The 26,258-nt window shown below is 41.9% G+C and overlaps 7 protein-coding genes across 8 annotated transcripts; 2 read left to right on the plus strand and 5 right to left on the minus strand.

The window, feature by feature from the left end:
- Positions 1-317: 317 nt before the first annotated feature.
- Positions 318-2,780, minus strand: LOC130686571 (very-long-chain 3-oxoacyl-CoA reductase-B-like). The gene is made up of 8 exons (XM_057509692.2): positions 2,384-2,780; positions 2,248-2,294; positions 2,096-2,171; positions 1,838-1,995; positions 1,279-1,458; positions 996-1,211; positions 728-845; positions 318-657 (listed from the first exon to the last, which is right to left on the minus strand). The coding sequence occupies exons 1-8, from the start codon at positions 2,541-2,543 to the stop codon at positions 506-508; spliced, it is 1,107 nt and encodes a 368-aa protein (XP_057365675.1). The 5' UTR covers positions 2,544-2,780; the 3' UTR covers positions 318-505.
- Positions 2,781-3,970: 1,190 nt separating this feature from the next.
- On the minus strand, positions 3,971-6,535 carry LOC130686573 (very-long-chain 3-oxoacyl-CoA reductase-B-like). Its single transcript, XM_057509694.2, has 7 exons — positions 5,959-6,535; positions 5,829-5,875; positions 5,678-5,753; positions 5,460-5,617; positions 4,941-5,120; positions 4,666-4,881; positions 3,971-4,475 (listed from the first exon to the last, which is right to left on the minus strand). The coding sequence occupies exons 1-7, from the start codon at positions 6,110-6,112 to the stop codon at positions 4,317-4,319; spliced, it is 990 nt and encodes a 329-aa protein (XP_057365677.1). The 5' UTR covers positions 6,113-6,535; the 3' UTR covers positions 3,971-4,316.
- Positions 6,536-6,850: 315 nt separating this feature from the next.
- Positions 6,851-10,238, plus strand: LOC130686572 (phosphatidate cytidylyltransferase, mitochondrial-like). Its single transcript, XM_057509693.2, has 7 exons — positions 6,851-7,048; positions 8,322-8,504; positions 8,582-8,646; positions 8,708-8,889; positions 9,244-9,452; positions 9,847-9,952; positions 10,048-10,238. The coding sequence occupies exons 1-7, from the start codon at positions 6,887-6,889 to the stop codon at positions 10,191-10,193; spliced, it is 1,053 nt and encodes a 350-aa protein (XP_057365676.1). The 5' UTR covers positions 6,851-6,886; the 3' UTR covers positions 10,194-10,238.
- LOC130686561 (uncharacterized) lies at positions 10,025-15,845 on the minus strand. The gene is made up of 11 exons (XM_057509677.2): positions 15,050-15,845; positions 14,760-14,993; positions 14,516-14,686; positions 14,264-14,455; positions 12,748-14,200; positions 12,372-12,680; positions 12,059-12,293; positions 11,820-11,988; positions 11,482-11,759; positions 11,270-11,417; positions 10,025-11,211 (listed from the first exon to the last, which is right to left on the minus strand). Exons 1-11 carry the CDS (start codon positions 15,434-15,436, stop codon positions 10,240-10,242), a joined length of 4,548 nt encoding a protein of 1,515 aa, XP_057365660.1. The 5' UTR covers positions 15,437-15,845; the 3' UTR covers positions 10,025-10,239.
- A 139-nt stretch (positions 15,846-15,984) lies between these two features.
- Positions 15,985-17,828, minus strand: LOC130686569 (mitochondrial tRNA-specific 2-thiouridylase 1-like). 2 transcript variants are annotated; one of them, XM_057509690.2, is made up of 7 exons: positions 17,565-17,828; positions 17,345-17,510; positions 17,106-17,287; positions 16,805-17,031; positions 16,580-16,747; positions 16,132-16,520; positions 15,985-16,062 (listed from the first exon to the last, which is right to left on the minus strand). In XM_057509690.2, exons 1-6 carry the CDS (start codon positions 17,653-17,655, stop codon positions 16,188-16,190), a joined length of 1,167 nt encoding a protein of 388 aa, XP_057365673.1. In that variant the 5' UTR covers positions 17,656-17,828; the 3' UTR covers positions 15,985-16,062; positions 16,132-16,187. The 2 variants fall into 2 exon arrangements, with proteins under 2 accessions (XP_057365673.1, XP_057365674.1); XM_057509691.2 differs by having other exon boundaries at positions 15,985-16,065.
- A 583-nt stretch (positions 17,829-18,411) lies between these two features.
- LOC130686991 (uncharacterized) lies at positions 18,412-19,415 on the plus strand. Its single transcript, XM_057510149.2, has 2 exons — positions 18,412-18,847; positions 18,941-19,415. The coding sequence occupies exons 1-2, from the start codon at positions 18,412-18,414 to the stop codon at positions 19,342-19,344; spliced, it is 840 nt and encodes a 279-aa protein (XP_057366132.1). The 3' UTR covers positions 19,345-19,415.
- A 157-nt stretch (positions 19,416-19,572) lies between these two features.
- LOC130686563 (uncharacterized) lies at positions 19,573-23,393 on the minus strand. The gene is made up of 7 exons (XM_057509680.2): positions 22,961-23,393; positions 22,548-22,830; positions 21,447-22,291; positions 21,127-21,349; positions 20,971-21,051; positions 20,802-20,901; positions 19,573-20,718 (listed from the first exon to the last, which is right to left on the minus strand). Exons 1-7 carry the CDS (start codon positions 23,221-23,223, stop codon positions 19,697-19,699), a joined length of 2,817 nt encoding a protein of 938 aa, XP_057365663.1. The 5' UTR covers positions 23,224-23,393; the 3' UTR covers positions 19,573-19,696.
- Positions 23,394-26,258: the final 2,865 nt, after the last annotated feature.

A 26,258-nucleotide genomic window follows, 5' to 3' on the forward strand; every position in this document is an offset into this window, starting at 1 on the left:
CGAATTTCTTCCTTGCAGAAGCCAAAGAACAAGAATCTTTTGTACCTCTTCACGACAAGCAAACAGGATAGACCAGTTGATTTCTCCTTCCCCGTTAGCCCTTTTTAACCTCTTTAACTTTCTAATTTGACCGATCCTTTCTATGTACGTGACCCGATTCAGCCAGACCGACTAACTACACATATGGAAATGTGTAGCAAGAGAATGGTGAAAGAAATACTGGATATTTCGGCATGGTCATCTGTGTTGCTTGTCTAAATGAAACTCTATTCAATCACCTCCCCTATCCCCTCTAAATAAAACAGGAAATAATGCAGTGATGCTTTCAATACATTGTATCGGGCCCGTAACACTATTTAAAAGAACAAGCATTTCTTCTAGAGGTAAAGATTCATAGCCTTTACGTAAGGAAAAAAAACAAGTGAAAAAGGACTGAATCTCAAGTAATAATGAAATCATAGACAACCAAAATGTCCTCCATCATGCAGAAACAATAACACTAAACTTAAAAACCAGTTTGAGCATGTAGCGTAATGCCATAACGAGGAATTTGTGACAACGACGGCCACATATCGTTTAAATCGCGATCCACTCGCGCTAATGAATGACGATCCACTGGGGCAACAGGAGGATTAACGACTGTCGTTGGAGCAACGGCTAGGAAAGCAAAAACACGAACATATTAGCATTGTACTACTAATTGCAAAGGACGCATAAAGACTGGTACCTTTCTTTTGCTGAGCACGTCTTTCGAAGGCGCGTTTCCTCAGTCCCATCATAATGTTGTACGTCACATTTGCCATGGTAGAGGGGGAAATCTGGTTCAACCGCCGATAGTAAATCCACTGAAACAAAGCGGTAAGAAACATGCCTTAAGAACTGTTGCCCAACATTGGTGGTACACCAATTTGGATTGATTGATGTGTCAGTTACGGAACAACTCCCGCCTATTTAGATATCAAGAGGAAAAGAAACGACTCCATGTTCAACCGCACCTGTAATTTATGAAACCAATAACCAGCCGAAGAGACTTCTAGTCCCCACGAATTCATGTTCCCGCGGGCGAAATCCGCGGGACTTGGAGCCATTATACTAGAGTTTTTGATGCCACTCATCTTGGTGGCCACAAAACAAGGTAGAACGCACTGAACCCGGATACCAAACGGTTTGTACTCAAGAGCCAAATCTTCGCTGAATTTGTAGACAAATGCCTTGATGGATTACAGACAAAAACATTATTTCTACATTTAATCATACATCTAATTTTTTTTTATAAACCTTTGTGCTGGAGTAAAGGGACATGAGTGGAGTCGGCACAACGGCCGAACATGAGGCCACGTTCAAGATGAGTCCTTTCTTGCGCTCCGCCATTTGGCCGAGGACCAAGATGGACATGCGAGTCACCGAAACAACGTTGCAGTTGACGACACGTTGGGCAAAACCCGATGCATCTGGTATCTACAGTTTAATGACAACGCGTTAAAATTATGTGCACCGTCTGTTTGATGGCATTCGTCGGAACATTTAAAGCGCCCAAAGAATGAATAAACACTTGAATAATGACTAGTTTTTTTCTGTTTTGAAAAGAGAAATTGAGATGGGATGGAATTCACTGCTTCTCAAAGAAGAGAGTGGTTTTGACATGCTTAACATGGACGTCAAGGGAACTTTCACTTTTCCGCGGCTGTGAGTATTAGCTTTCGAATAAGAATGGAAAAAAAGGAGGTCTTCCAAATCGTTGAAGGAGGTAAAACGCTGAACGGCTGATTTCATGAACAACACATGCCTTTTAAACAAGAATAAAATTAAACAAAGGCGAGAGAATGTTTTTCGATACCTGATCAAGGTATTCCGGATATTTGTAGGACATGCCGACATTGTTTATGAGAATGCCAATTTCGAGTCCGCTAATTTCCTTAGCGATGCGTTCATAAATCTCGGCTCCTTGTGTAAAATCGACGTCGATAATGCGGGTTTCGACGTGATACCGGCATTCTTCAATAACAATATTTTGTTATTATTAGTATAACTATTGTTATTTTAGATGACTTGTTGGAAAAGAGCCTATTATAAGGAAACATAAATGTAGCCTCACCAATGGCAGTGGCGACAGCTTGCAATTTGTCTCGCGATCGGCTAATCAGCACGATATTAATTCCATTAGAGGCCAACTAAACATTCGTAACACGTAATGGTATACGTTAATGATGGGCATGATAAAAACATGGTCATTATGAAAAATTATACCTCTTCGGCGTAAGCTCGGCCTATTCCATCAGTAGCACCAGTGATCACTGTTACAAAATGCATTAAAATAATTCAATTCAAACGAATGATTAATAAAAAAAAAAAAGTCCAACAAATTCAAAAGAAAAAAACTTGCCGGCCCATTTTCCTAGCTTTCTCGGCTTGATATTGTGACCCAGTAAATGACCCAGATAGCAGGTGTAGAGGATTATCCAGAGTTCCTTCACAATCAATCCCCAAAAAACAAGAAGGGACAGTATACCAACCACCTCCAGAACTGTGTACCTCCACATCATAAGGGCAAAGCGTCTACTTGTTCAGAAAAACTAGGGCAGACAAGCAAACTGGTTTTTTTTTCTCCCTCTCTTTTACAAACTTGTTTCTACACCTAGCTCCGAAACAATTAAAACGATTTCACTACCTAATAGCCTCCTACGCCTGATATCTATATATTTTTTTTCGGCAAGTCCTCCGGCTCTCTTTGCTGAAGAATGACCAGAGAACGACTGATACCTTCCGATGAGACCAGCAAGAAGGTATATGCATAGAAAGGAGGATCTAATCAGGACCAGGTCAAAGAGTGTCTGCCAAGATGGGATAGGCTTTTAAACCACGTAGACCGACGATTGCCCCGAAGCAATCGTATCGTAGCTACCACGAAAAAAACGGCACAAGATTAATCTACGAATCTTGCCATATTGGAATTCAACATTATAGGTAACATCTTTAGCCATGAAAAATTAAAAAAGGAGATAACTAAATATGGCTCGTTTTCTGCAAGGTTAGCTCGGCATGATAGGTCCCGTAAAACTGAAGGTAATTCATAAAATGGATAATATTCGTCGGATACGGATAAAATTGAAGATCTCGGTCACGTGATATTGGAGAACAAAATGAAGGGAAAAAAACACACAGTCTTTTACGTGAAAGAGGGAAACTTCGAAATTTATTTTTTTTTTTACAACGAAACATTTCAAGATTTGTATCGTCTCTCCCCTATCTTCCCTTGTTTCCGAATGTCGCTGGAGGCACCAGACATACAAAGAAAAATCCACCAAAAATGCATACGAGAGGGGACTGAGGTGAAAGTATATGTTGGTCCACTTGAAAAAATCCGCAGCGCTCCGGCAACGAGACCAAGCCCGCGTCTTTAGCATTCAGTGAACTGCACAAACATACGCAATCCCAAAGTTATCAGCAGGCAATTAGCTACGTGTCGTGTATACCAAGTTATTCTGTTGGAAAGAAATGCCATTTTGTTCACCCTCCCTAAGTTCCAAAAATTTCACTTGTATCATTCCGGAGGACCTTCTTTGTTTTCCAGCTGTACTTGAACTTTCTTTCATTCACCTTATACGAAAACATCGTCGTTTCCCTACAGTGAAGACCGAGTAAAGTATTTAAGCATAATTTAGCATTTTTCAAACCAGATCTATCAAGTGCTATGTATTTTTTTTAAAGTTCCATTTAGATGCCTGAGGCAAACTAACCCCTTTTCTAAGAAACGCTCCCGGGTTTTCTTTATTTTCATGGTGGATGCATCCGCATACTAAAACAGGACCTTTACGTGGAATGTAGTCAATCCACTTCGTACAACAATAGACTAGAAACTAGATTTTCTACAAAGCATGCTTTAATCATGAAGTGCATATGAAATTTTACGATTTGCATAAAATACGAAGCGAAACAGAAGAGAACGAGACACACACACACACACTCAAAATCCTCTCTGCTTCCTTTTATTGGCTTCCTTCTAGAAAAAACGTAAAATTGGCGTCATACACGTTTTTATTATGTGAATTGTCAAACATGTCGTGACGACAGGTCCCGCTACGATTGAGTATGCGTCAATTACAAACGATCTAATCAGCAGTAACTGGACGCGGACATGAAGGAAAAAAAGGGTAGATTAACACAAAAGGAAGACAGCTATCTGAAAATGTCAACGAAATGCAGAACAATGGCGATATCAACATTGAAAATATTTTCGATTTTTTTGCTAGACTTTTTGATTCGTTAGTAGAGCAACATTAGGCTTTTTTTTCTATATGAAATCCCATTGGATCACTTTATTTGTCCTTGGCGTTTTCGACCCCGTTTTGTTGTTGTTGCTCCTTCTGCAATTGGATTCGTTTTAGGGCACGTTGACGAGTGCCGTTTAAATTGTTGAACGTCACATTAACCACGGTGGATGGCGAAATCATATTCAGCTTTGTGTAGTAGCCCAACTGTATGCATACAAAACAAAAAGCATCTTAATTATCATTTTTTTCTTGTGAACTAAACAGCTGTATAGACCAAGGGGAGGAATGAACCATAGACCGGTAATTAACGAAACTACACCAGGGGAAAGAAAGAAGTGGGTCACAACCACCTAGTACCAGAAATTTAAACAAGAAAATAAAAAATAATAGTTACCAGAATTTTGTGGACCCAAAAACCAGCTGAAGCGAATTCCAGACCCAAGGATCTCATGTGGCCACGAACGAAATCTCTAGGTAGAGGAATTCTGAAAGCCGGTTTCTTGTACCGACTCATTTTAGATACCACGAAACCAGGTAACACGCATTGGATCGTGATGCCAAGCGGGGCATACTCCAATGCCAAATCTTCACTAAACTTGTACACGTACGCCTAAAGTCATAAGATTTGAAAATTACGTTTCTCGTTTTCTTGTGTACAACGATGTTTACCTTCGTGCTAGAATACATGGTCATGAGAGGAGTAGGGAGAACAGCTGATGCTGAGGAAACATTTAAAATCAATCCCTTCTTGCGTTCCACCATTTGTCCCAGCACTAGAATGCACATTTGCGTAACAGAAACAACGTTGCAGTTGATGAGGGATAAGGAAAATTCAGCTGCATTGGGAACCTAAAAGTACGCACGTTGTAAAAATAATTGATAAAATAAAATGCAATCTCGGCTGAGTAGTGAGAAAGTGATTCAAACAATTTCAGCACAGGTAAACCGCAAAGGGCAATATTCTCTCGTCCTATTTTTCGTGTTTTGTAACAGATGCATTAAATAAAAAAAGGAAAATGATCTAAGCTGCCATCTGGTGAAGGTTAAGGAAGCCCACCACATTCCCCGTTCAAAACATTTTCCGCTTTCACTTTTCCCCAAGGGGTATACATTTCCACTTTTAACACATTCTTGCTATCTATGGTTCACGTATTTATGTCTAATAACCATTAATCAAAATAAAATCACCTCAGCTAGGTATTCTGGATAAGCGTATGACATGCCGACATTGTTGACAAGAACGCCGATTTCAAGGCCTTCGATTTCTTTTTTGATACGATCATATATCTCAATTCCATTGGTGAAATCCACGTCGATGATTTTCGTTTTCACCTTGTATTCGGACTCTGTCGAAAAATTTTGAATTCGAAAAGAAACCTATGTGTTTATGTATCAACAAATAATACCGATTTCAGCTGCTACATTCTGTAGTTTATAAGGTGAGCGACTAATCAAGACAATATTCATACCACGTGAAGCCAACTAGATTTCGTATAAAGAAGAAAAAATAGATCAGCGTTTTCACAAAATATTGTCTATAATCGCTCTGGACGATACCTCTTCTGCGTACGCTCGGCCAATTCCATCGGTGGCGCCGGTCACAACTTGAGAAAGGACAGGAAGTGAGGGAAATTCATATTGTCACTAGGCAAATCAAAATATTGAAAAAAGAAAGTCCTTGACCTACCGGCCCATTGTCCGATGTTTTTCAGCGAAAGCGAATGGCCTAAAGCATGACCTATAAAGGTGGAGTAAAGAAACTTCCATACACCCCTTAACACAAACCACGAGACTGTGCCAATCGACGCCAGCCCGATGAGTTCCAACAGAGTATACTTCATGTTCGTATAGATGAATGGACTATTCTTTAAAATTCGTATTCCAAACAGATAATGAATTCACTGTCACAAGACACCAAGAGGCATTGGAGAAATAGCACCACTCGAATGAAAATGCAACACGTGCGACTCCGTCGTCTTCCCGGGATGGTGGTCTATGCACTCTATCCCCCTTCCACTGCGTCTCACGGCTCGGCTCAAACTGACGCTACTAGTAGCTCCACTCCTCGGGGTATATACACAGATATGCCATCACATGCAGTGTAAGCAAGACCGGTTTTACATTTCGTAAGCTTTTGTAGTTGCTTGCATCTTTTTATTTTCTTTCTTAATGCCTTTGGGCTTTTCTTCGGCTCTCGGCAAATAGAAGGCGTTTCTTGTTTTAAGGCGGTTGTAGGTCAACGATTTTACATGGAACTTCCCTAAAGTAACTTAACCGGATTCATATGACAGTGAGACCCTGCACTGGTCCTTACGAGGAAAATCAACGAGGTCTATTAAACAAAAGTCATCAGTTCCAGAAGCACCAAAGATAGATACATTCGCGTACCCTTAGGATATGAATGTTACGTAATGGGCGACCTCCAAAGAATACAACATTCAATTTCAGCGACACACTGTGGGTGACAATCGAGCCTGCTCACATTAAACGGAAACAATATATATATAGAACAAAAGTCAACTCCAAGAAAGAAAAATATAATAAATAAATAAATAAATCTTTTAAATTGTAGCGTTTACTTCTACTTTTCCAAACTATAGCATTGATGAATTAAGATGGCTACCTCCAGGCTGTCGTCAGTCCGTCTGTTTTGTGATAAACATTCAGCCTTGACTGAGAAATTCCAGTACATTCTTTCTCTTTTTCCACAAAATCTTGTGTTTGCTTTTGCCTACGGATCGGGTGCTTTCCAACAACATGGACATAAATCTACCGAGGTAAGAATGAACGCGCAAAGTAGGCCATTGATAAAACTTGCTTGTGTTCATGAAGCATGTTGGGTGGTTTACTTTCCCATCTACATATAAAAATGATAGGTGTTTGCATAAGAAGGACCCCACAAAAGTCTGGAGAAAGGATCAAAATAGGTCGCGATGTCACTTAACATAAAAAACATTTTCAATTTAGAAGTCTTAGAACACAGGTTTCTTCATTTGTACAGCAATTCACAAGAGTTTTCTCCCAGCTGGCTAGCTTTTGAGTTGTTGTGTTTTGAATTGTTCATTCAACTGTAGCCTGACAAGTTCTTACATGTAGATGACATTAGGAATGTATACTTCTCAATTCGGATGAATCAATATGACTGAACTCCCACCCAAAAATCTTACGTATGATGTAATCCTTGCATATGAACACGATTTATCAGTACCTTTGCTGCCATAGTGGTCCTATAGGCTAGTGTCTATTGACCAACCGAGCACTTACCGTACGAAGCGCTAAATGCTACCTAAATTGTGTACTATATTTTCTAGTACCAATGAAAGTCCACGACCGAACGTGATGCTGAGAAGATCCACTGATAGCAGTAGACTCAATCGTCCGTTCAAGTCACCCTTTACGGGGATGAAGGGCTCACCCCGTAATAGCGAAGGGTCTTCTCCAAGCACACCAAAAACACCTTGTTTAAGCAACGAAGACAAACGAGTGAGAAGCCCTGTACAGAGCCCACTGAGCAGCCGTTCAGGAAGGAACTCTAATGGCACTCCTTACCACTCTGTTCGAGCTAAACGAGCTAGATTGTCGACCGTATCAGTGGATGATTTGCGCGAAAGGGAAGCCCAGCTTGATCGTGAAATTGCCGAACTTCAAACGGAAAGCCTCTCCGTTGAAGAGCTCGATCGCCAAATGGATCTTCTTCATCGCTATAATGATATAAAAGATGTTGCCCAAATCGTCATGGGTCGATTGGCCGAAATTGAGAACGTCACTGTCAAAAGTCTTCATGAAAAGTACGGAGCACCACATTGCGATTAATATATTAGAGCAATTCCGATTTTGTTTCTCATCTGCTGCTGCGATAAATTTTTTTTTACCTGTTTACTATAATTCCAATAATACAGAACTGTTATGGATTAAGCCCTCCATTCCCAATTGTTCTTTTTTTTTAGGTAAAAATTGTGTTCATAGAATAGTTACCTAATTCTGAGTATAAGGAGAAAGCGTTCAACTGGTCGCACTCACTAACAAGTTGTTTTTATGTTCTCATTCAAGGAAAACGTAGTGGATCTCATTTTGGTGGTAGACGATGCCGAAGCCTTCCACCGATTGAATTTGAAACACAATTGGAAACATTATTCTTCCATAAAATACCTGGGCCCGCACGCGTTGGCGTCTTTTCAAGAAAAATGGGGAGCTAGAGTTTACTTCAACACGCTCGTCCCATACAAACACGGCGTCAGTATTTAATTATACATTTTTCATATTATTATTTAGATGTATTCCTCAATAACAGTCGATGTGTTGTCTTACAGCTGCTCAAATATGGAGTGGTATCGTCTTCTGCCATAATTGCAGATCTCCTCGACTGGGAATGGATGTACGAAAACATATGCAATTATTCATAGTCGAAGTATCCAAGTCATCTGTTTCTATTTTAGGTATATCAGTGGACGTCTACATAAGCCTGTCATGCCTCTTGTTCTGCCGGATGCGAATCACCCAATACGCTCTGCCCTAAAGCATAACCTGCAAAACGCAATGCACACGGCGCTCCTCCTCCTTCCCGATTCTTTCCAAGAAGAACATCTTTATCATACCCTAGCCGGCCTTTCCTACTCAGGTTATATGCCTTTGATTTTTTTAAAGTTTACTTATTTATTGTCAACTTATGTTTAAGAGCTCCTCATATTATCTGACGAGGAAACCCTCTGTAAAAATATGGCGCTAAAAATGTGAACAAACCGGTACCTACGCAGTTTCTATTTGCGGTCGACTACCACGTCGCGCCTATGGAAAATGTGAAAGTAGTGGAGAAGAAAGTTGTTTGTCCTTGTAAATTAAAAAAAAAAGCGAGAGGTGCAGATGTCTTTATTCCAAGAGGAAATGTTGGCAATTATAAAGCAAGCTTTCAAAATAAGAATATGCAAACATTTCAGTCAATATTTCAATGTGGTCTTATTCATTTTCTTCCCAGGTGATTTTAGAATGAGCTTCGGTGAGGATCGCAATAAAGTCAAGAACATCGTCCGACCACAAATCGAAAGATTTCGCAATTTGTACGCTTCATTTTGGCCCGGACTTGCGGCCTATGCTGAGTTCAATAGCACGACAGGCAGATGCGAACAGGACACAAGCCCTGCTGCAAGAATATTTCACCTCAACCTATTGCCGAAAAAGATTCAGGTAAAAGAAAACACCCAAAATTTCTAAGCATATGCATTCCGGGAAAGTAGTCCTCGTCACACACAAAAAAACTAGCTTCCCACATTTCTCAGAATGCGTGTGCCCTCAATGTGAGGCTACAACACTCAAACATTGTGTATCATGTGAAATTTTGATAACGACAATTATCCCATTGAGCGGCAGAAGAGCCATTGTGAGTAGCCCGTTAGTAGCTAAGCACCACAAAACTATACCAAGGATAGAGAAACGAGGCTTTCGTTTTCGCCAGTCTATGGGTGAAACAATTTCCAACGGCCTTGACTGAAATACGATTTGAACGTATGGAAAAGCCTTTGGTTTTTAGTTCCTATGACGAAATGTTTTTTCATGCCTCACTTTGTTTATTTGTTTTCAGCAAACAATCGTGCACGAGTGGAACCGCAATGGTCGATGGCAAGATGTGGAAGATGTTTTCCGCGCTGCCGCCCACGACACCGAATGCCCGGAGCTCGTTAAAGAGGGTACGTTATTTCAATACGCAATACCATTAAATATTTTCTTCCGGGAGCGACGAGGACACGTAGAAGCTGAGATAAATCTTATTATTTATTTGCAGCTGTACAGAAAACGGTGAAAGCTTCAAGTTGGACGCAAAGTCTGAAAGGAATACCAACGGCTGGATTCATCAAATCCATCCGATATGGTTTTGCCAAAATTAACAAGATGTGGAAGAGTTTGCAGAGGACACATGGAGAATCGTAACGTTCCTTTAAATAGAAGAAATAATACACTTAGCCTTTGGACAAAGTCATTCTTTGTACGAATCCCAGTTGTGAGCGAGCATAATCGAATAATCGAACGGCGTTAGTCCGAAGAGTGATCGCAGGCCAGGTGGTAATGTAGAACAAAGTTCTTCCATATTATCATTTTCCAAGTGTTCTTCGAGAATGTTAGTTCCATTCGCCCGAAAGCTGAACAGATCGCTACTTGAAGGGCAAAAGAATGGCAGTAGCTTGGGTATTCCGGTTTTAATTTCATTAAGCTTTGAAACCAGACCACACAGATGCTTCCGACGTCGGATCAAAACAGTGGCTCTGTAACCACCAATAAAATCCGTTTCGAATTTGCTATCTTTCTTCAGTTCATGCAGTAAGTTCATCGAGATGATTTCGGCAGTGTGATGATCATCACTACTAGTACGCCATATGTGAATACGTAGGGAGACGCCTTTCCACTTGTCACGAATCTGTAAGCCCAAATTATAAGCTTGCGTTGAGGTCAATGTCGTTCCAATTAGGGACAGCTCTTTTAAACGCGGACAACCAGCGACTACTGCGTACAGAAGCCAATGAATCGGGTCACCTTGACCAGTACTATGTGGCTGCTGATTCACTTTCTGGGTTGCTGTCGCTGGACATGCTGACCACGATGACTCTGCAGCTGCACAAAACTGAACGAAATTCAATTCCAGTTCAACGAGTTTCTCGCATTTCAGCAATCGACGAATAAGCGTGCAAGCTGTTTGCGAAGGTCGCTGCCAAGCGATGGAGCAAAACGACATGCACAATCTCTCCAATTGCCGGCCCAGCCGACGCTGAATAGCACGGAAGAATTTCTTTGTTTTGATGTCGTTGAGTGGTGATATGCAAGGGGTAGGCGTGGCGCTTTCTGGCATCTTTGGTTTCATACTGACTGACAGTTCCGTCAAATTCCTCAGTTGATCGAGTAAAACGAAAAGTTCTGGTCCAGCCACTGTTTCGACATCCTTCTTATTCAACCCCTGTAAGGAAAGAATGCAGGAGGTAGAATTGATTAGTTTCTTGGCGAATGTTGCTTACCTGGAATGTTGCAACAGTTTCTGTCAGAGAGAGCTTGGTCAAGTTGGGCCATTGACTTTTGCCATTGAGGCTTTCACTGTGAAAATCCGTTTCTGGTTTGACAAAGATCGATTCATTTCCCAGCATTTCTGCGCAGTCCTCGGGAAATCTGAATAGCAATACAGATGTTTGAAGAATGCTTTCTCCCAACATATTTTGCTTAAAGAACATACCTGGCGGTGATGACGGGAACGTTTGAAGACGTTGGACGAGAACTTGTTGTGGGCAGTTTGAGACGCAAAGCGCTTAGCATCTGCGATAAATTCGACCTTGGCGTACGTTCGTCATTTTGATATGTTGCAATTTGGCTGATCAAGGACATGCACGAAGCTCCCGCAGATGGTACAGTGTGCAAGGACATGTGCAGGAGAAACCGACAACCGGTCAAGTTCAATTCTTCCAGTTGACTAGATCTCATCAATCGATCCACTATCCTAAGAACGGAATTATTCTGTAGAACCAATAAAATTGTTAAGTTCAATTCATTCACAGTATAAAATCCTCAAGTTACTTCGATCGTAAATTTCCATCCGGCCAAAGAAAGTGATACCAGTTTAGAGGCAGTTGAAAGCGCATAAATTAGTTTGATTATGCATCCTTTATCAATATTAATATATCCTGAGGACACATCTAACCAGGTCAGATTTGTGTTTATTAAGATGGGAAGAACTTCTTCAAATCTGAATCAAACGAAAAAAAAAAAAAAAAAATTTAATGACAGAACCTTTAGTTTTGTGTTAACTAAAGTACTTTTTTAGTTTTGCTAAGCGTAGTGACTTCAAACTGTGACTGCGACGTGTGGCTTGTCCTAAACAATGCAAATCCATCGGTTCCAGAAAACACCCCGTCAAATCCAACTTTGATAATTGGCACTCGGGTTCTTGGAGGGCGATAAAAAGGGAATGAAATCCGCTTGCATGGGTGCCAAGTTGGCATTCAGGTTCATTTAATTTGAAGAACCCAAGTGCATTTGGCGCCACGATACCTTTTTAGAAATATGATAATGCTCATGTCAGAAATATTACAAAATAACACCAAATGAAAAAGTAAATATAAAACGTGCCTGGCAATCTCAGTCCGTCTTGAAGTTTGAAATCATTATGATTGCTGGATTCCAACACCGACAAAATCAAGGCCAATAGGTTTGCTTCGTTGTAAGCACTTTCGTCATCACGTTTCACTGAGCTTGACGAGACAGCGGTCGTATCAATAGACTTTCTTGAACCAACAGGTTCCAGAACGTTAATTCCCGCGCGTTGCCGGGCTGCAGCTTTAAAGTAAGACTCCAAAGTTTGCAAGTCTCCTGGTGAGCCTTCTTCGTAACGATTGTCTACTCTGGACGGAGGTAACGTTTTCAGTAAATTCAGGGATACTGAAAACAGAACAAAAAAACGTGTGAAATCAATGCAAGACAACCAAATTTACGTTGAAAAGATTACCTGAAAGATGCTGGAGTGATTTTAAAAGTAATGCAATGGAAGCATATCCTTCTGGCTCGCACGAGAGTTTTGACAATACCAGAGATTTAACATTTGATTGGCGCAGACCCTGGCTGAGAGCGACGACTTGCTGAGTGCCAATATCGACGCTTATCTTTATAGACGTCAACGAAAAGGCAACATAGCGATAGTTGAGCATGTTGTTGACAGCCGTAACAACTTTAGGGGCCCATGTGTCGCCGACCAAGTGCAGACTGAAGTGGCGCAGTTGGGTTTTCTTCAATGCCTGGACGGTAAAGGCTCCCATGGCAACAACGTCATTCTCGTCTGGTGCGAGCCCACAGGCTCCACTCATAACCAAACAAATAACAGAACGGTTGGTCTGAAAAGCTGTAAAAAAGCGATCCAGGGCGGCACTGTTGAATGGGGCGTCAGCCCAAACGAATTTTATGGAACGGATAGGACAGTCGGGCTCAGCAAGAAGACCTGCCCACCCATCCAGTTCAATCTGATTAGATCGAACAACAACGATTTCGCTGTCAAGGATCGTTGATAAGGCGCGTACATTCTCCGTGGTGGCACCACTCTCGCGTAGCAGCTCAAAGAGCGTGATAACCGGCAACTCAAACGCAGAAAGATGATGTAAACGAAAGAAAATGGCAGCGTTTTCTTGCAACAATCCCGCCAAGAATTTGAAGATCAAGTTTATGCTTTCACGCGATATGGACGGTGATTGCAAGAAGTTAATATGTTCAGCAAATCGTTGTTCAAGTGAACCGGAAAGGTACACTGCAGCCAGGTATTCCAGGAATGCTTTATGTATCGGTTGGTACGATGGATTTTTAGGGATGCAAAGCGTAGTGTTACGGGGTGAATTCCTAGGGACCATCAGTCCCAATTCCAGCACCAATTCACAGCTGTTGTCAGGCAGTTCCTTTAACTGCTCGTGCGTGAACTGTGTGCCACCTCGGGCCAAAGCGTGGAGGCAAAGAAGACCGAAATTCGATAAGGCTTTTTCGTAATCGTGCTGTGTAGGAAATAACACCGGAGACACTGTAGATGGTCCATCTTGCACTACAGAGACCTGTTTCTTGTTAAGAGCCCTCCGAATAAGCCAATTAACAATTCCTTGGTAGATTTGGGTCATTTTGTGCAAGACACCGTTGGTTTTTAAGCCCTTTTCTTCATTCTCGTTGCCTTCATCTTCGAAGACGACACATAGGAAAAGGCAGGTCAACGGGCAAGATGCCAAGTGACGGCTACTTGAATAAGGCCCATCGAGCAGATTAATCAACTCGGTGCCTAAATTCGGCTTCTGTTTAATTTGGAAATAATTCTGAATAAACTGTTCAGTTTGTCCAGTGCCAAAACCGCGGATTTCAATGCGCCGATTGAAGTAACTCAGAATATTATCGTCCGACGAAATGGATCTCGAGGTCACCACGACACTAACCTTAATAGAACAAACAGGTTAATCGTTACGTGACTTTCGCCAACTAAAAAAAAAGTATACTACCTTATCAAATATGTTGCCCTTGAGTAACATATCGATAGGTGCACGGTGATCTGGTGATAATTCGTCGAGCCCATCTAGGATAAAAAGAATGCTTTTATGATTTTCTTTGATGTAGTTCCACCAATCATCCCGGTCTTGCGACGATTCGTGTTGTGGAAAGAATTCATTAAAGAGATAACTCTGTAAGTCTCCCTGTTAATAACAAACACGTCACGTGACTTAAACAGTGCGAAGTAATGCCCAACAATTTACCTGGAAATCCCTGAGTGGGATAAGAAAAACAAGATGAAAATTGTCAATATACTCCTTTTTAGCAGCCCAGTCTGAGGCCATTTTCAATGTCAGCGTGGTTTTCCCGTATCCGGGATTGCCTTCAATGAGCACACGACACGGACGAGTCCCATTGTTTAGGGGAAATTCACTCTAGGAAAAAATGGAAAAATTAATTAGCGATCATTATGTCGCTTGGGTGGTCGTTAAATTTTAAATAATAAACCTGTTTTTCCTGCACAATCTGTTCAAGGGATATAACAGTTGGGCCTGATCGTCCATCGAAGCGATCAGTTGTGACAAGCTGTAGCGCCGTGTAAAGATTGTCCAGGTGTGGACTGAACCAGGTACACCACGGCAAAGGCGTGAAATAAGCTAATCGATTGCGGTATCGGTCTTGGTTAAAAGTTTGAACTTTGCTAACAATAACCATCTGACTCTCCGATCTTTGAAATGGGATCTAAAATAAAACCAAAATTAAATTTTAATGCAATGAATCGATTAATGTGAAATTACTTTTTTGGTATCCGAACAGTTTATATAATTCCATTGGCGTCGATCAACAATGACTGATGTAGCTCTGTCGAACTTTATATCCGTCTTCTGATGGAAACTGTTGCCGATATGAACACTTGAAGAATTAGCGATTTCAACAGCACTGTTTTCGATTTTAAATTCGCCAGGGTTTGACGGCATCCCGCAATTGCTAAGCAAATCATCGCAATCAACTTGTCCATCAATCAACGCGTCTTTAGCATCAAAATCAGCTCCAGCTACTCGATCCTTCGATTTGTTGCTGTCGTTGGCGGGCACATTTTTATCTAAAATGGGTTCAGCGTCTGCTACGTATTCGAAATCCCTATCGGTGTTCAGGTCACTGTCACCTTGTAAAGAGAACGCCATTTCGGGTCAGAAAAAAAATGTTTCACAGCGCATTCCGTGGCTTTCACGTTTCACCAGGACAGTGCAGATCTACGCAGGTTTCTTCACTGATAAACTTTTCGGACATGAACTTCTTTTGTGCCGTCTTCTCTATTTTCTTACGGATCCATTAGACACGTGAAATGGGGAATTCCGAAGGTGACGTTATGCAACTACAGCTTGCAGCGACGTAGCCCAAATCAAGGACAATATGACTTCTTTGGCACCATGTCACCACTCGCCATGCAACTGTCGTCGCCAATGTTGCACTACGACATTGTCCAAATTAACACTCTTCAAAATGTTAAAAAAAAAATACATATTTTGCGTAATCGTTTAAACACCACTGTTTTTTTTCTGAATTTAGATCTCGCTGCGCTGTGTGTTTAGCGGCCTTGTATCCGGCTGACTAACCTGTTCAGTCACTCGCTTCTTGCTATAGGTTCCCTTCACTACTTTAACTTCAGACTTTACCCCCGAGGCGCAGCAACGGTTGTTTCTTTATATCCCGCACGATATTCAAGTATCTCTTAGTATGACAAGGCACCGCCAGGTACGAAGCCACTGTTCAGAGATGTGAATACTCCGCGCCATCGCTGTTCTCCCGCCTACTTAAGATTTTCATTTAGTTTACACTACTATATGTGTTTTTTTTTGGCTCGAAAAATAGGAATTACACGAGTATCGCCTCGGGAACTATTGACGAAATGGGATTTTCCCTTCAGACGAGTTACTATGCAGTTGAAGAACATACGTCGGTTTTATGAAGGTGTTGTGCATTGTCCACGTTTTGGGTTATGCGAGCACATCCTAGGCATTCCTGGCCGGAATAAAAGACAGCATACTGGCCAGGAGTTAGTGCACGTAAAGGTTGCTTTAGTGTCACGATGAGACCAGATTGATTAAATGCGATTTGCGCAGCTGTTAAGGGTTTCGTATGCTGAAATCTGAAATAGCAATCAAAGGTGCCTTTTTCAAGTAAGTCCTTGGGAGTGGAACAAATCCAGTGTGGAGTATCGGTAATGAACACGTTTGAATACAAAGCCGGGTGATTCGTACCAGAGGCCTAATAAAAACAAGAAGGTATTGGCGGTTTCATTTTCACCTTCATATCAGTCTTCTTACCACAAATATTGTACGCGTTTCCGGTTGCTTGGATGCAACAAAATACGGCTGAAGACAGCCTCCTATTCTACATCGTTGTCCAACCGTCCACATGTGTATTCCTTGATGTCGTCCAACCTCTTTGCCGGTATCAACATCGACAAACGGTCCAGGGTTATCTGGAATATACTGCAAAAGGGATTATGAGCAATAAATATGAGGCCTTCCCATGTGGCTATACCGTACTTCACAAATGAAATCTTGAAAATTTCGCCGGCCGATGAAGCAAATACCAGTGCTGTCTGGCCTATTAGCTACATGATTCAGGTCATTGTCACTGGCTATGTTGCGTACCTGACTCTTCAGTAAATGTCCAATAGGGAAAAAGGTTTTTCTGAGTGAAGTTTGTTTGATATGGCTTAGGAAAAATGTTTGATCTTTGAAACTATCATGGGCAGTGAGTAATTTTGTATCTGAAAAACAGTGATAGTAAAAACACAATTTTAATGCTAGATACTAATAAAAAAAAGTTTTAAGCAGCATTTACTTTCAACTTCTGAATCACAAGAATCCATTCTTAATGATGATCTTGCATAGTGTCCAGTAGCTACATAATCAGCACCCAGTTTTACTTTGGCATAGTCAAAAAACAAGTCAAATTTGATGTGGTAATTACAAAGAATGTCAGGATTGGGAGTTAGACCTGTTTGATAGTCTTGCAGAAGATTCCTAAAATGATTTGAATAATTTTACTGAAGCATAATTATTTTCAAAAGTGAGACGTACTCAAACACATGGTTCCAATACTCTTTAACAAAGTTTACTTCAACGAATGGAATACTGAGTGCCTTACAAGTTTGCTCAGCATCTTCAGCATCTTTATCAGCTTGACAGACTCCTAGTTCATCCTTTCCATCCCAATTTTTCATAAATGCTCCAACAACATCATAACCTGATCATAACGTTTTACCAAAAGTATCCTTTGTAAATAATTCAATCGCCGTACCTTTTCTCTTGAGTAATAACGCAGTCACAGATGAATCCACTCCACCAGACACCCCACACACTACTCTCTTTAAATTATTTACCCTAACCATTGTTGAAACTTCAACTTTTTGAGCTACGACATATAAACTCGAATATACTTTCTATATACACGTGAGCAAGATTCAGTTAGTTTGAATAACGCGAAAGCAAGCATGGCGCATGGCACCCACATATGGAAATTTGCGTCGTCTGCTCGTGAATTATCGTCTGCACAGCAACTGGATCTTCAGCAGTTGGAGGAAGGAATGCGAGAATTCACACACAAAAGACAGGAAAAACATGCAAAAGAGAAAGGTGTAAAAATCAACAGATGAAGTCAGATACCCTACCTTCTTTTTGAAGAGTGTTGACAGAGGTGTGCCAATTGTTACACGATGACACTGGCTGCCTCATCGACATCACACTCATGCCGTTATAGATGTTTTCTGCAATGTTTCGTCTAAGATCGTCAACTCTAAAAGCTACTATGTGATTTTCTACAACCAGGGATCTTATATTTACAAATTTTGAGGCAGTAAAAGTAAAGAACCATCGAAGAAACGTAAAAGTCATGGTGCCTTTGATTTTTGGCGTGAAATGCAGTAATTTTTAATAATAAGTACATCCTTTATGCTGAACAGTGTTTTTTAAAACCATGCCATTTCCGTAATTTAATCGTGGATGACTAAAATTGCCCATACGTAATGCTAAACCCCTCAATTCAATGCAAACTGTTTACTAGTGAACACTCTAAACCGATGCGTATAAAAGTAGAAGCCAACCCGGAACAATATGTTCGAAAAAAGCTTTGGTTCTGAACGTTCACAATGACGTCGATAGACAAAATCGAATCCGCCAACAGTGACATTGATGAAGAATTAGCACAGCCTCGCAAGAAGACTTACGCAAGCCCTATTAAACGTAAAGCTGAACCTCATGAGAAAAGCTGTCGTTCAGCGTGCAAAATCGGCATCTTTGTTCTGTTCATTGGCATCGTTGTAACCCTAATCGTTCTATCAACTGGCGACCGTCTGCTTGCGTCTACCATCCGCGAATCGATGCAATCGAGCGGAAACCTCATCTCCAACTGGTTTGAGCAGCCCTTAAACGACACGGACGCTTTGGGAAATATCATCGTTGAAGAACAGCCACCCGCGTGGGTAGAGAGCTGGATTACCACTACGACCGTACGTCCAATCCAGACGCCTTCAACGAAGAAACCGAGTGCTGGTGAAGTCGAACCGTCTGCTGTTCTCACGAAAGGTAACTACAGATACGAGTTTTTCAAACACACGTGGACGCTTGAGGTTGCGATTAGTATCTGTCGACGACGTAATGGCCTTCTGATTTACATAGACGATGATGATGAAATGGAATCCATCAGTCACTGGATCAGATTCAATGTCACAGACAAACTTCCTTACTCACGCGCGGGCCACTATTGGACAGGGGGATTTAGCCTAAATTCGAATCCATCATTGCTTAATTACAAATGGTCTTGGCGGGGTAGACCGGACAGTTCAAAAACAGGTTACAAAAACTTTTGCCCCAATTACGCCGCAGGCTTCCAAGGACTTTGGGAAACTGCACCCACCCGGAATTTAAACATCGTCATGGATTTCAGGCGGGGCCACATCATGGAACCAACTATGGGTTGTTGGAGGCTCCAATTTCCCATGGCTGACCTAGAAGCACTTGGCCCGGAGCAAAAGGAACTCACCGGTCTGCCCTTTATCTGCAAAATGGCAATCACGAAATAATTAAATAACAGAAAAGATTGATACCTCTTTACTGTTTGTATTATCTTGTACCGCCTAAGGACTATGAATAAAATTTTGCTTGAAAAAAAAAATTCTGTTATGTCATTTTTGTGTGTGAATATATAATTAGATATGAGATTTTTTAATCAACTGGTAATAATTGTAAACATTATATATATATATATACGGCATATATAGAAAAAAATGTTCGAATTCCGAAAAGGGTAGTTAAGTAGCAGATTAAAAAATTGGACTAGAATATGAAATTTGATATGAAGCGTAATTGAAGCGCAATTTCAACAGGGTGAAAAAAACAAAACAAATGGGTTGTGAAAATGAGTTAAATATCAAATTATTCTTTAAGGCTGCAATGCTGCAGCAGAGATTCGCTAGCGTCCGATGAAATGAATCGATGCTGATAGTGATGCTGGGCATCGTGCCGTTGATGTTGGTTGATCCAACGACTCCGGTGCCCAAGTCCCGTTGTTTGCAACTCCGGACGGCTACCACCGCCAACGTTTCTCATACAACTAGTATCAAAAACAGGATCGCATCGGCTAAATTCCCGGAATAAAGCGTCAGTGCGTTCATCAATGCTGTAATCTCTAGTCAACGATTGATGCGAATGATGTTGGTGAAGCCGTTGCTGATGTTTCCATCCTAGCGATTGCGATGAAGAGTGCGGGGCGGATGTCGAAGCGGACCGCACTTTCATTCCGTAGCGTGTGCAACGCGCGAAAACGATGGGCTTCTGACGTTCGCACATTTCGTCGTGCAGCACTTGACTCCGGCATTGACAGCCTGCATCCGTCGCTTGTGTATCAATTAAATCGTCTTCGCTAGCACTTATCCTTGCATTGGTCGCCGTCTTGGTCGATCCGGACGCCGGAACAACCGCAGATTCGAGACTGCGGTAGCCGCTATCATTGCGGAGGGCTAGCATTCTGTGATGGCTGACTGACGGCTGGATGGACGTCACTTCTAGGCCGTTAGTGCTGTCCGTGGCAGAGCTTTCGAAACTCGTGGTTACGTGATCCATCCGGCTGGGTTCAGTGGAAGACGTTTCAATCGTGTCAATCGAATCAAAACTGCTTTGCGGATGCTGTTGGGGTGACTTCTGCAACGGACTTAGTGGGCCTGTTTGGCGTGGCAATCGGGAATTCATGGAAACACTACGGTACGAATGCCTTTTCCACGACCCGCTCGACATCGGCGGATGTAACATTGGCGTTGGAGACGGTAATTTCGTCTCACAAGTTGTTGATACGTCCTGGTTCGGTGGATTCATCGCGTACGTATTCCGCGTTCGAATTTCTTCTTCTTCGCTGGCCAAGCTCTCTGAATTGGAATCAAAGGATTCCACATCGCTCGCCACTAAACATTTAAGATATAAAAGCTTTGTAATTAATGACGATCGGAGATAGAACGTTGAACCGGGAAGAAATAGATAATCGTACCGGCATTGGCTATCGCTTCCGGTTCGGGGGAAGACGGTTCGTAAAAACCATTATGTTCCTCCAGGTTGGCTCTTAATTCCCAAACTTGGCGATATTGAGCCTGCAACGATTAATTATGAAGTTATAAAATTAATTATTGCAAAACAATGATTTAATTATCAGTTTATACGTCAATGGTCTTTTCTAAACGTTGACGGAATTCATTTTTGCTTCCGGCTTCCAAGCAGAAAAATAGATTATCTTCATTGACCTGAAATCAAACGAAAAGAATAAATCATTTCGATGCCAATCAGCTATAGCCGATAACAAAAAATATAATACTTACGCTTTCTAGACTGCCAGGATCGTTGTAGCGAATAGTAATGCGCGGAACCTGGCCAGCAGACGCTGATTGCAACTGACTACCCGTTCCATCAATGTCATCAATGACGGATGTCGCTTCGTCTCTTTTGGAGCTCGTCATTGCTTTGTTTCTAGTTCGGAAGCCGGCCCAATCGAGACTCTCCGATCGGTTCAAGTAGCCATCATACAATGACTCTTTGGTCCGTCTATAGTTTTTTTTTGTGCATATTCCATAACAAAAATCAATGTTCATTAGCATTAAACAATTGCAACTTAAACGTAGTTATACGCAACAAAACATACCTGTGTTGATCTTCACTCCGGTGCTGCTGATAATTACGACGGCGGCTGGAAGAAGAAGATGACGGGCTGGCCAGTAGATCTCCGCTGCTAGGAAAGGAATGGCGATGTACCGTCAGAGAGCCATCGACCAATATCAAATCTTTGTTGACGGCGGAGGAGGCGGTCACATTGTTGGAACAAGGGCAGTCGACCGTGTGACATCGCCATCGTTTGGTAGCCGGGCTGGCCATCATTTGGCAGCGCGGATGCTGTTGTTGCGCAACACCCGTCGACGCTAAACAACTTCCGGTGCTTGTTAGCTCGACAAAGGCTGCGGTAGAAGACGAACGAGATGCGTCTAGACTATCAGTCAATGGCTCTCTCATGCTTCCGCCTCGTTTATGCAACACACGACGGTTGGCAGGAGCGGCCGGATAGGCGGATGTAGCCTCGATGCTGCGCTGGTGATAATTGCGGAGTGCCCGTCGCGTGTCGTAGTTGAGCGCGTAGGAATCTCGGCTGGCGGCGGCCGTCGGTGCCGACCGGTAATTGCGATGGGAATTACGCCAATCAAGACGTCGCTTGCTGACGGCTGACGAGTTGGCCGAACCGTCGTCATGCGTTGCGGCGTGCCGTAAACTCCTGCGGTGACCCTCCGTCGATTTCGAGGCCACCGGTGATACACTGAGACTGTCGTTAGTTCCAGCAGCGGCAGACTCTTCGGCACCTTGCATGCGACGACTCCATCCATCGAGTTCCTCATTGACGGTCAGCAATCCGCGACGCGGCGACTCGTCCGACGCCCAAGAATCGGCTCCGCCCAGTATCGATGACGGTGATGTTGCCATAACGCGGATTGGTTCCACCTTGTCGATTATGACACGAAAATGAAATGGACTTTATCGACTTAACACAAATAGAGCCACATACGTTGGACTTTATTGCGTGACTAAGGTCATAACTGTATCGATATCTAACCGGGTTACAATTTTAAACTATTGAACCCGTCAAAATCAATCAATGCTTTTTAACTTTAATTCTCCTCTGAGTATATAGTAGGTTTTAAAAAAGGGCGTGGCCATTAGTAATACGAAATTTTAATAGATGCTGAATAATTGGTACCTGAATGATGTAAGAATCGCTAAGATCGTCTTTGATGATTGGTGAAGGGCTCGTTCCAATGCTGGCGCTGCTTCCAGTATTAGCGAGATGTTGGTGTCCGGCAATCGAGGACGCTAGTGGACCCGGCGACGAACTGGCCGGTGATAACGTCGTTGTTAAGACTGCGCCGGTCGTGTTTGACGTTGTGCTCGATTTGTTGTTATTATTGCCACTAGTTAGACGATGTTGAACTTTGCTTATTCCACTACTCGTTAAGGCCACCGATACTTCAGTTCCCCAGCCACTGCAAATTAAATTAACACTTAATTAAAAATGGCCATAAACAGTCACTTTCAGCATTACAATAGCCTTTAATTCAATTGATTATGCAAAACCCATTAAGAAATAATACGATTTAAATTTTAAAAAAATACCAGGCAGGAAGGACTCTAACAACCGTATCTGCTGTGATGGATGAAGACATGCTCGTCCTGGAATTCTGTTCCGTCTGTTCGCCGGTAGAGCCGACAGATTCTATCGGCGTTCCTTTACTTTGATGCGATTTGAACATGAGCTGGATCCATTGGCTCCATGCATTGTCGAACACGTCATCGGACGTGCACGGACAAACATGATGGATGGCCATGTCCAGCAGTTCTTTGACAGCCTCCAAAGATGGGCAATAGTAAAACATCATGGCGCGTGCCCAATCACAAACACCTCACCAATAATAGAAGAAGACTCATAGCACACAAAACTGATGTGATGATAAATCGACTGCTAACTGCTATTTACTCTTGAACTAGAAATAATGGAAGACGACGGGAACCCTCAACGCACACGGCAGCGTCCTTCAATGAATGAGCTCTGAGTATGTACATATCTCCAGATGGTGAAGGAGGAAACAAAAACAAACGAAAGAAAAAAAAAGTGAGCAACAAAAAAGAAGGGACTGAGAAGGACGTACTGCGACGTCGTAGACAGCTGCGTCGAATCATAAACGAGGTTCGAATGACGTCAGCGCTACGAGCAGCTCTTGCAATCGATCGGATACTCAACCTTGTTACTTGTCGTTGCTTCCTCCATATCGCCCTATTTATCCGCATCCTCTTTCAACAACATCCGCAGCATCCGATGAAACTGACGAATCAAAAACAAGGTCTTTTTTTTTTGTTTCTTTTCTTTTTTTTTTTACAAAGGAGTATCTCTTTTGCGCAGTTGTAGAACCACTAGCCATAGTGGCTATCTGTGCGGGTCCTTCGCATCCAAACGCATCGATCCTATTCCACTGCAGTCAGCTGTGAAAGTAGTCGTGTCAGCCAAGATGTCTGGCTTTTGCAGCACTTGGGAGAAGGAAAAAAGGAAATACTTTTATAATTTTCTTCATCTCAATGATTAGAAAATCTTAACGTTTTAATGCCATCGTCTTCTTCTTACTTTTGCTATAGCGCAGATGATATGCGTGAATGCATTCAACAAGAAAGGCTTTCTACTCTCTTTTGTTACGTGTAGCCTAATGCAGTTCAAGAAACCAATAAAAGCATGGCCTTTCTCCGAGCTTATTCTATCTGCCGTATCGTTGATTGGCACTATCTCGGAGAAAAACGGCTTTATGTTATTCTGGAACGCAAACGATATCACTGTGAATTATGGATCAATGAAAAATACGATTGGTTATTTCTAATTTAATTAGATTTTTTAAAAAATTAAATCATCTACTCGCTCAGATCTTACTTGCATCAATACTCGCTAGATGGCACAATTGTAGCCCGCGTTTTTTAAACTGCTGGAGAAATAAAAAAAAAAGGAAAACTTCTGGCTAGAAAATCGATGAGAATACCCCGAACGAACGGCTATGGTGCCATCTAAGAAAATAAAGAATGAACACAGGCACCTAATTAAGCGGAACGCACGTTTCGCCATCCCGTTTTATTGCTGTAACGCGTGTTGTACACGCAGCCTACTTGTAGGTCAATAGGTTCGATCAAGAACTTATCAACAACAAGCCCTACTTTTTAACCACGTCATTTATTTTTTTCTGGAACACTCGTGTGACACTTGGTCACCGCCTAATCCGAGACTGTCTAGCCATCTAACTGTTGGTCGTTAACAGCTTGGAAAGACAATGGACGAAGAGTTATCCGTTCCGATTGACTCCATGCCTTTCAACGAACAAGAGTGTTTCCTTTTTATCCTTTTGTCTGATGCATAGAAGCAAATGTCTGATGAAACTCGGTAGAAGATAACCATCAAACTTGCTATTCAACAAGACCCTTGCGAACTATTCCCGACTGTCTGCACTCATCATCCCGGGCGATTGATTTAAGAATTTTTTAAAACGCTTCGTATCCGCACGTCATCGCACCCTGAAGCCTTTTTAAGAGGGTAGTCAAACTCAAAACTGTCGCGCTCTTATCTCTTCTTAAATATTCGATTAAAAGTGGCTCATTACGGAGAGCCACGATAAAACATATTTTATAGAAGGCGTGATGTCGATGCCTCAATTAACGAACGCGTTCTATTGTTGACTCGACGCTCTCTCTTCATCGCTGGTACCATTTACGACGTTAATATGTTTCCCTTTTCATTTTATCAACAGAAAGAAGAAACAAATGTGAATACATAACGCGCAAAAGGCCAACCCAACTATCGAGTACGACGTGTACTTTAATACATTGCCGGTGCATTTCCCAAAGTGTGCAACTTGTGGGCGAAAAAAAAGAAGAGAAAGATGCAGGAACGCGAAGTGCGGACGGAACTTTGTTCCGAGGGATTTCGGTCTTCCACTCTCGCGGGAGAAAGTTAGCGCTTACATACGCCAATGTACTATAGAAAAAACGGGAGTCGTATACCCCACACACGCCATATTTCCTTTTTGGAGGGGCGGGTAGGGTAATCATAGTTTCCCCCACCAGCAACGCAAAACAAACATAAAAAAATTTGTCGAGTACATGCAACAGTAAAAAAAAAATAAAAAGCTTACCTCACAACAGGATTTGACGTGTTTCCTCCGCTATTGGTCCGTGACCGCAAACGAGAACAATATTTGCACAGGAGCAAAATGGCGAGGATAAGAAGCAGCCCACCTGCTATGCCCGCCACTAGAACGTAGATGGTAATGTTTCTCTGTAACGTCGTTCCCGTCGTCCCTACCACCTATTTAAAAAAAAAAAACAATATTTAAAATAAATTAACCAAAATGATACCTTTCACGAAATTGTGGAAATAGATATGGTTCAATATTTGATTAACAACAAGAGAGACGTGTAGAATTATAGCTTTTTTTTTGTCGGTTTTTCACGGCATTGGCGTTTAAAATTTAAAGGGCATCATCGTATAAATGAAATATACCACTATACCGAATCATCTGAATAATGAGGTACGCATCAGACATGTCTGTCATGAACAGCTGCGCTAGGTATTGTGCAGCCTCGTAGGTAGTGTAGTCTATAATAGCGCAGGTATAGTACACGCACGATCGTGCGATCCAATTACGACCCCACTTTCCATTTATTTTGGCTCGTTCCAGGAATTCGTTTGTTCTTTTTTTTCCCGATCTTTTTAGAAAAACACATCTTCGAAGCGAATAGATGCTCTCCTACCCAGTTTTGTTAGGAAAACGAGACATAAAAGTATAGATAATTCAATTCCTTTAAAAAAACAAAAAATTCCTTCAATAAAGATAAAAATCCAAAGTGCACTATATGAGATCAGAAAACAAGGAATAGGATT

This window comes from Daphnia carinata, chromosome 2 (genome assembly GCF_022539665.2).
Source record: "Daphnia carinata strain CSIRO-1 chromosome 2, CSIRO_AGI_Dcar_HiC_V3, whole genome shotgun sequence".
In the NCBI taxonomy this organism is placed as follows: domain Eukaryota; kingdom Metazoa; phylum Arthropoda; class Branchiopoda; order Diplostraca; family Daphniidae; genus Daphnia; species Daphnia carinata.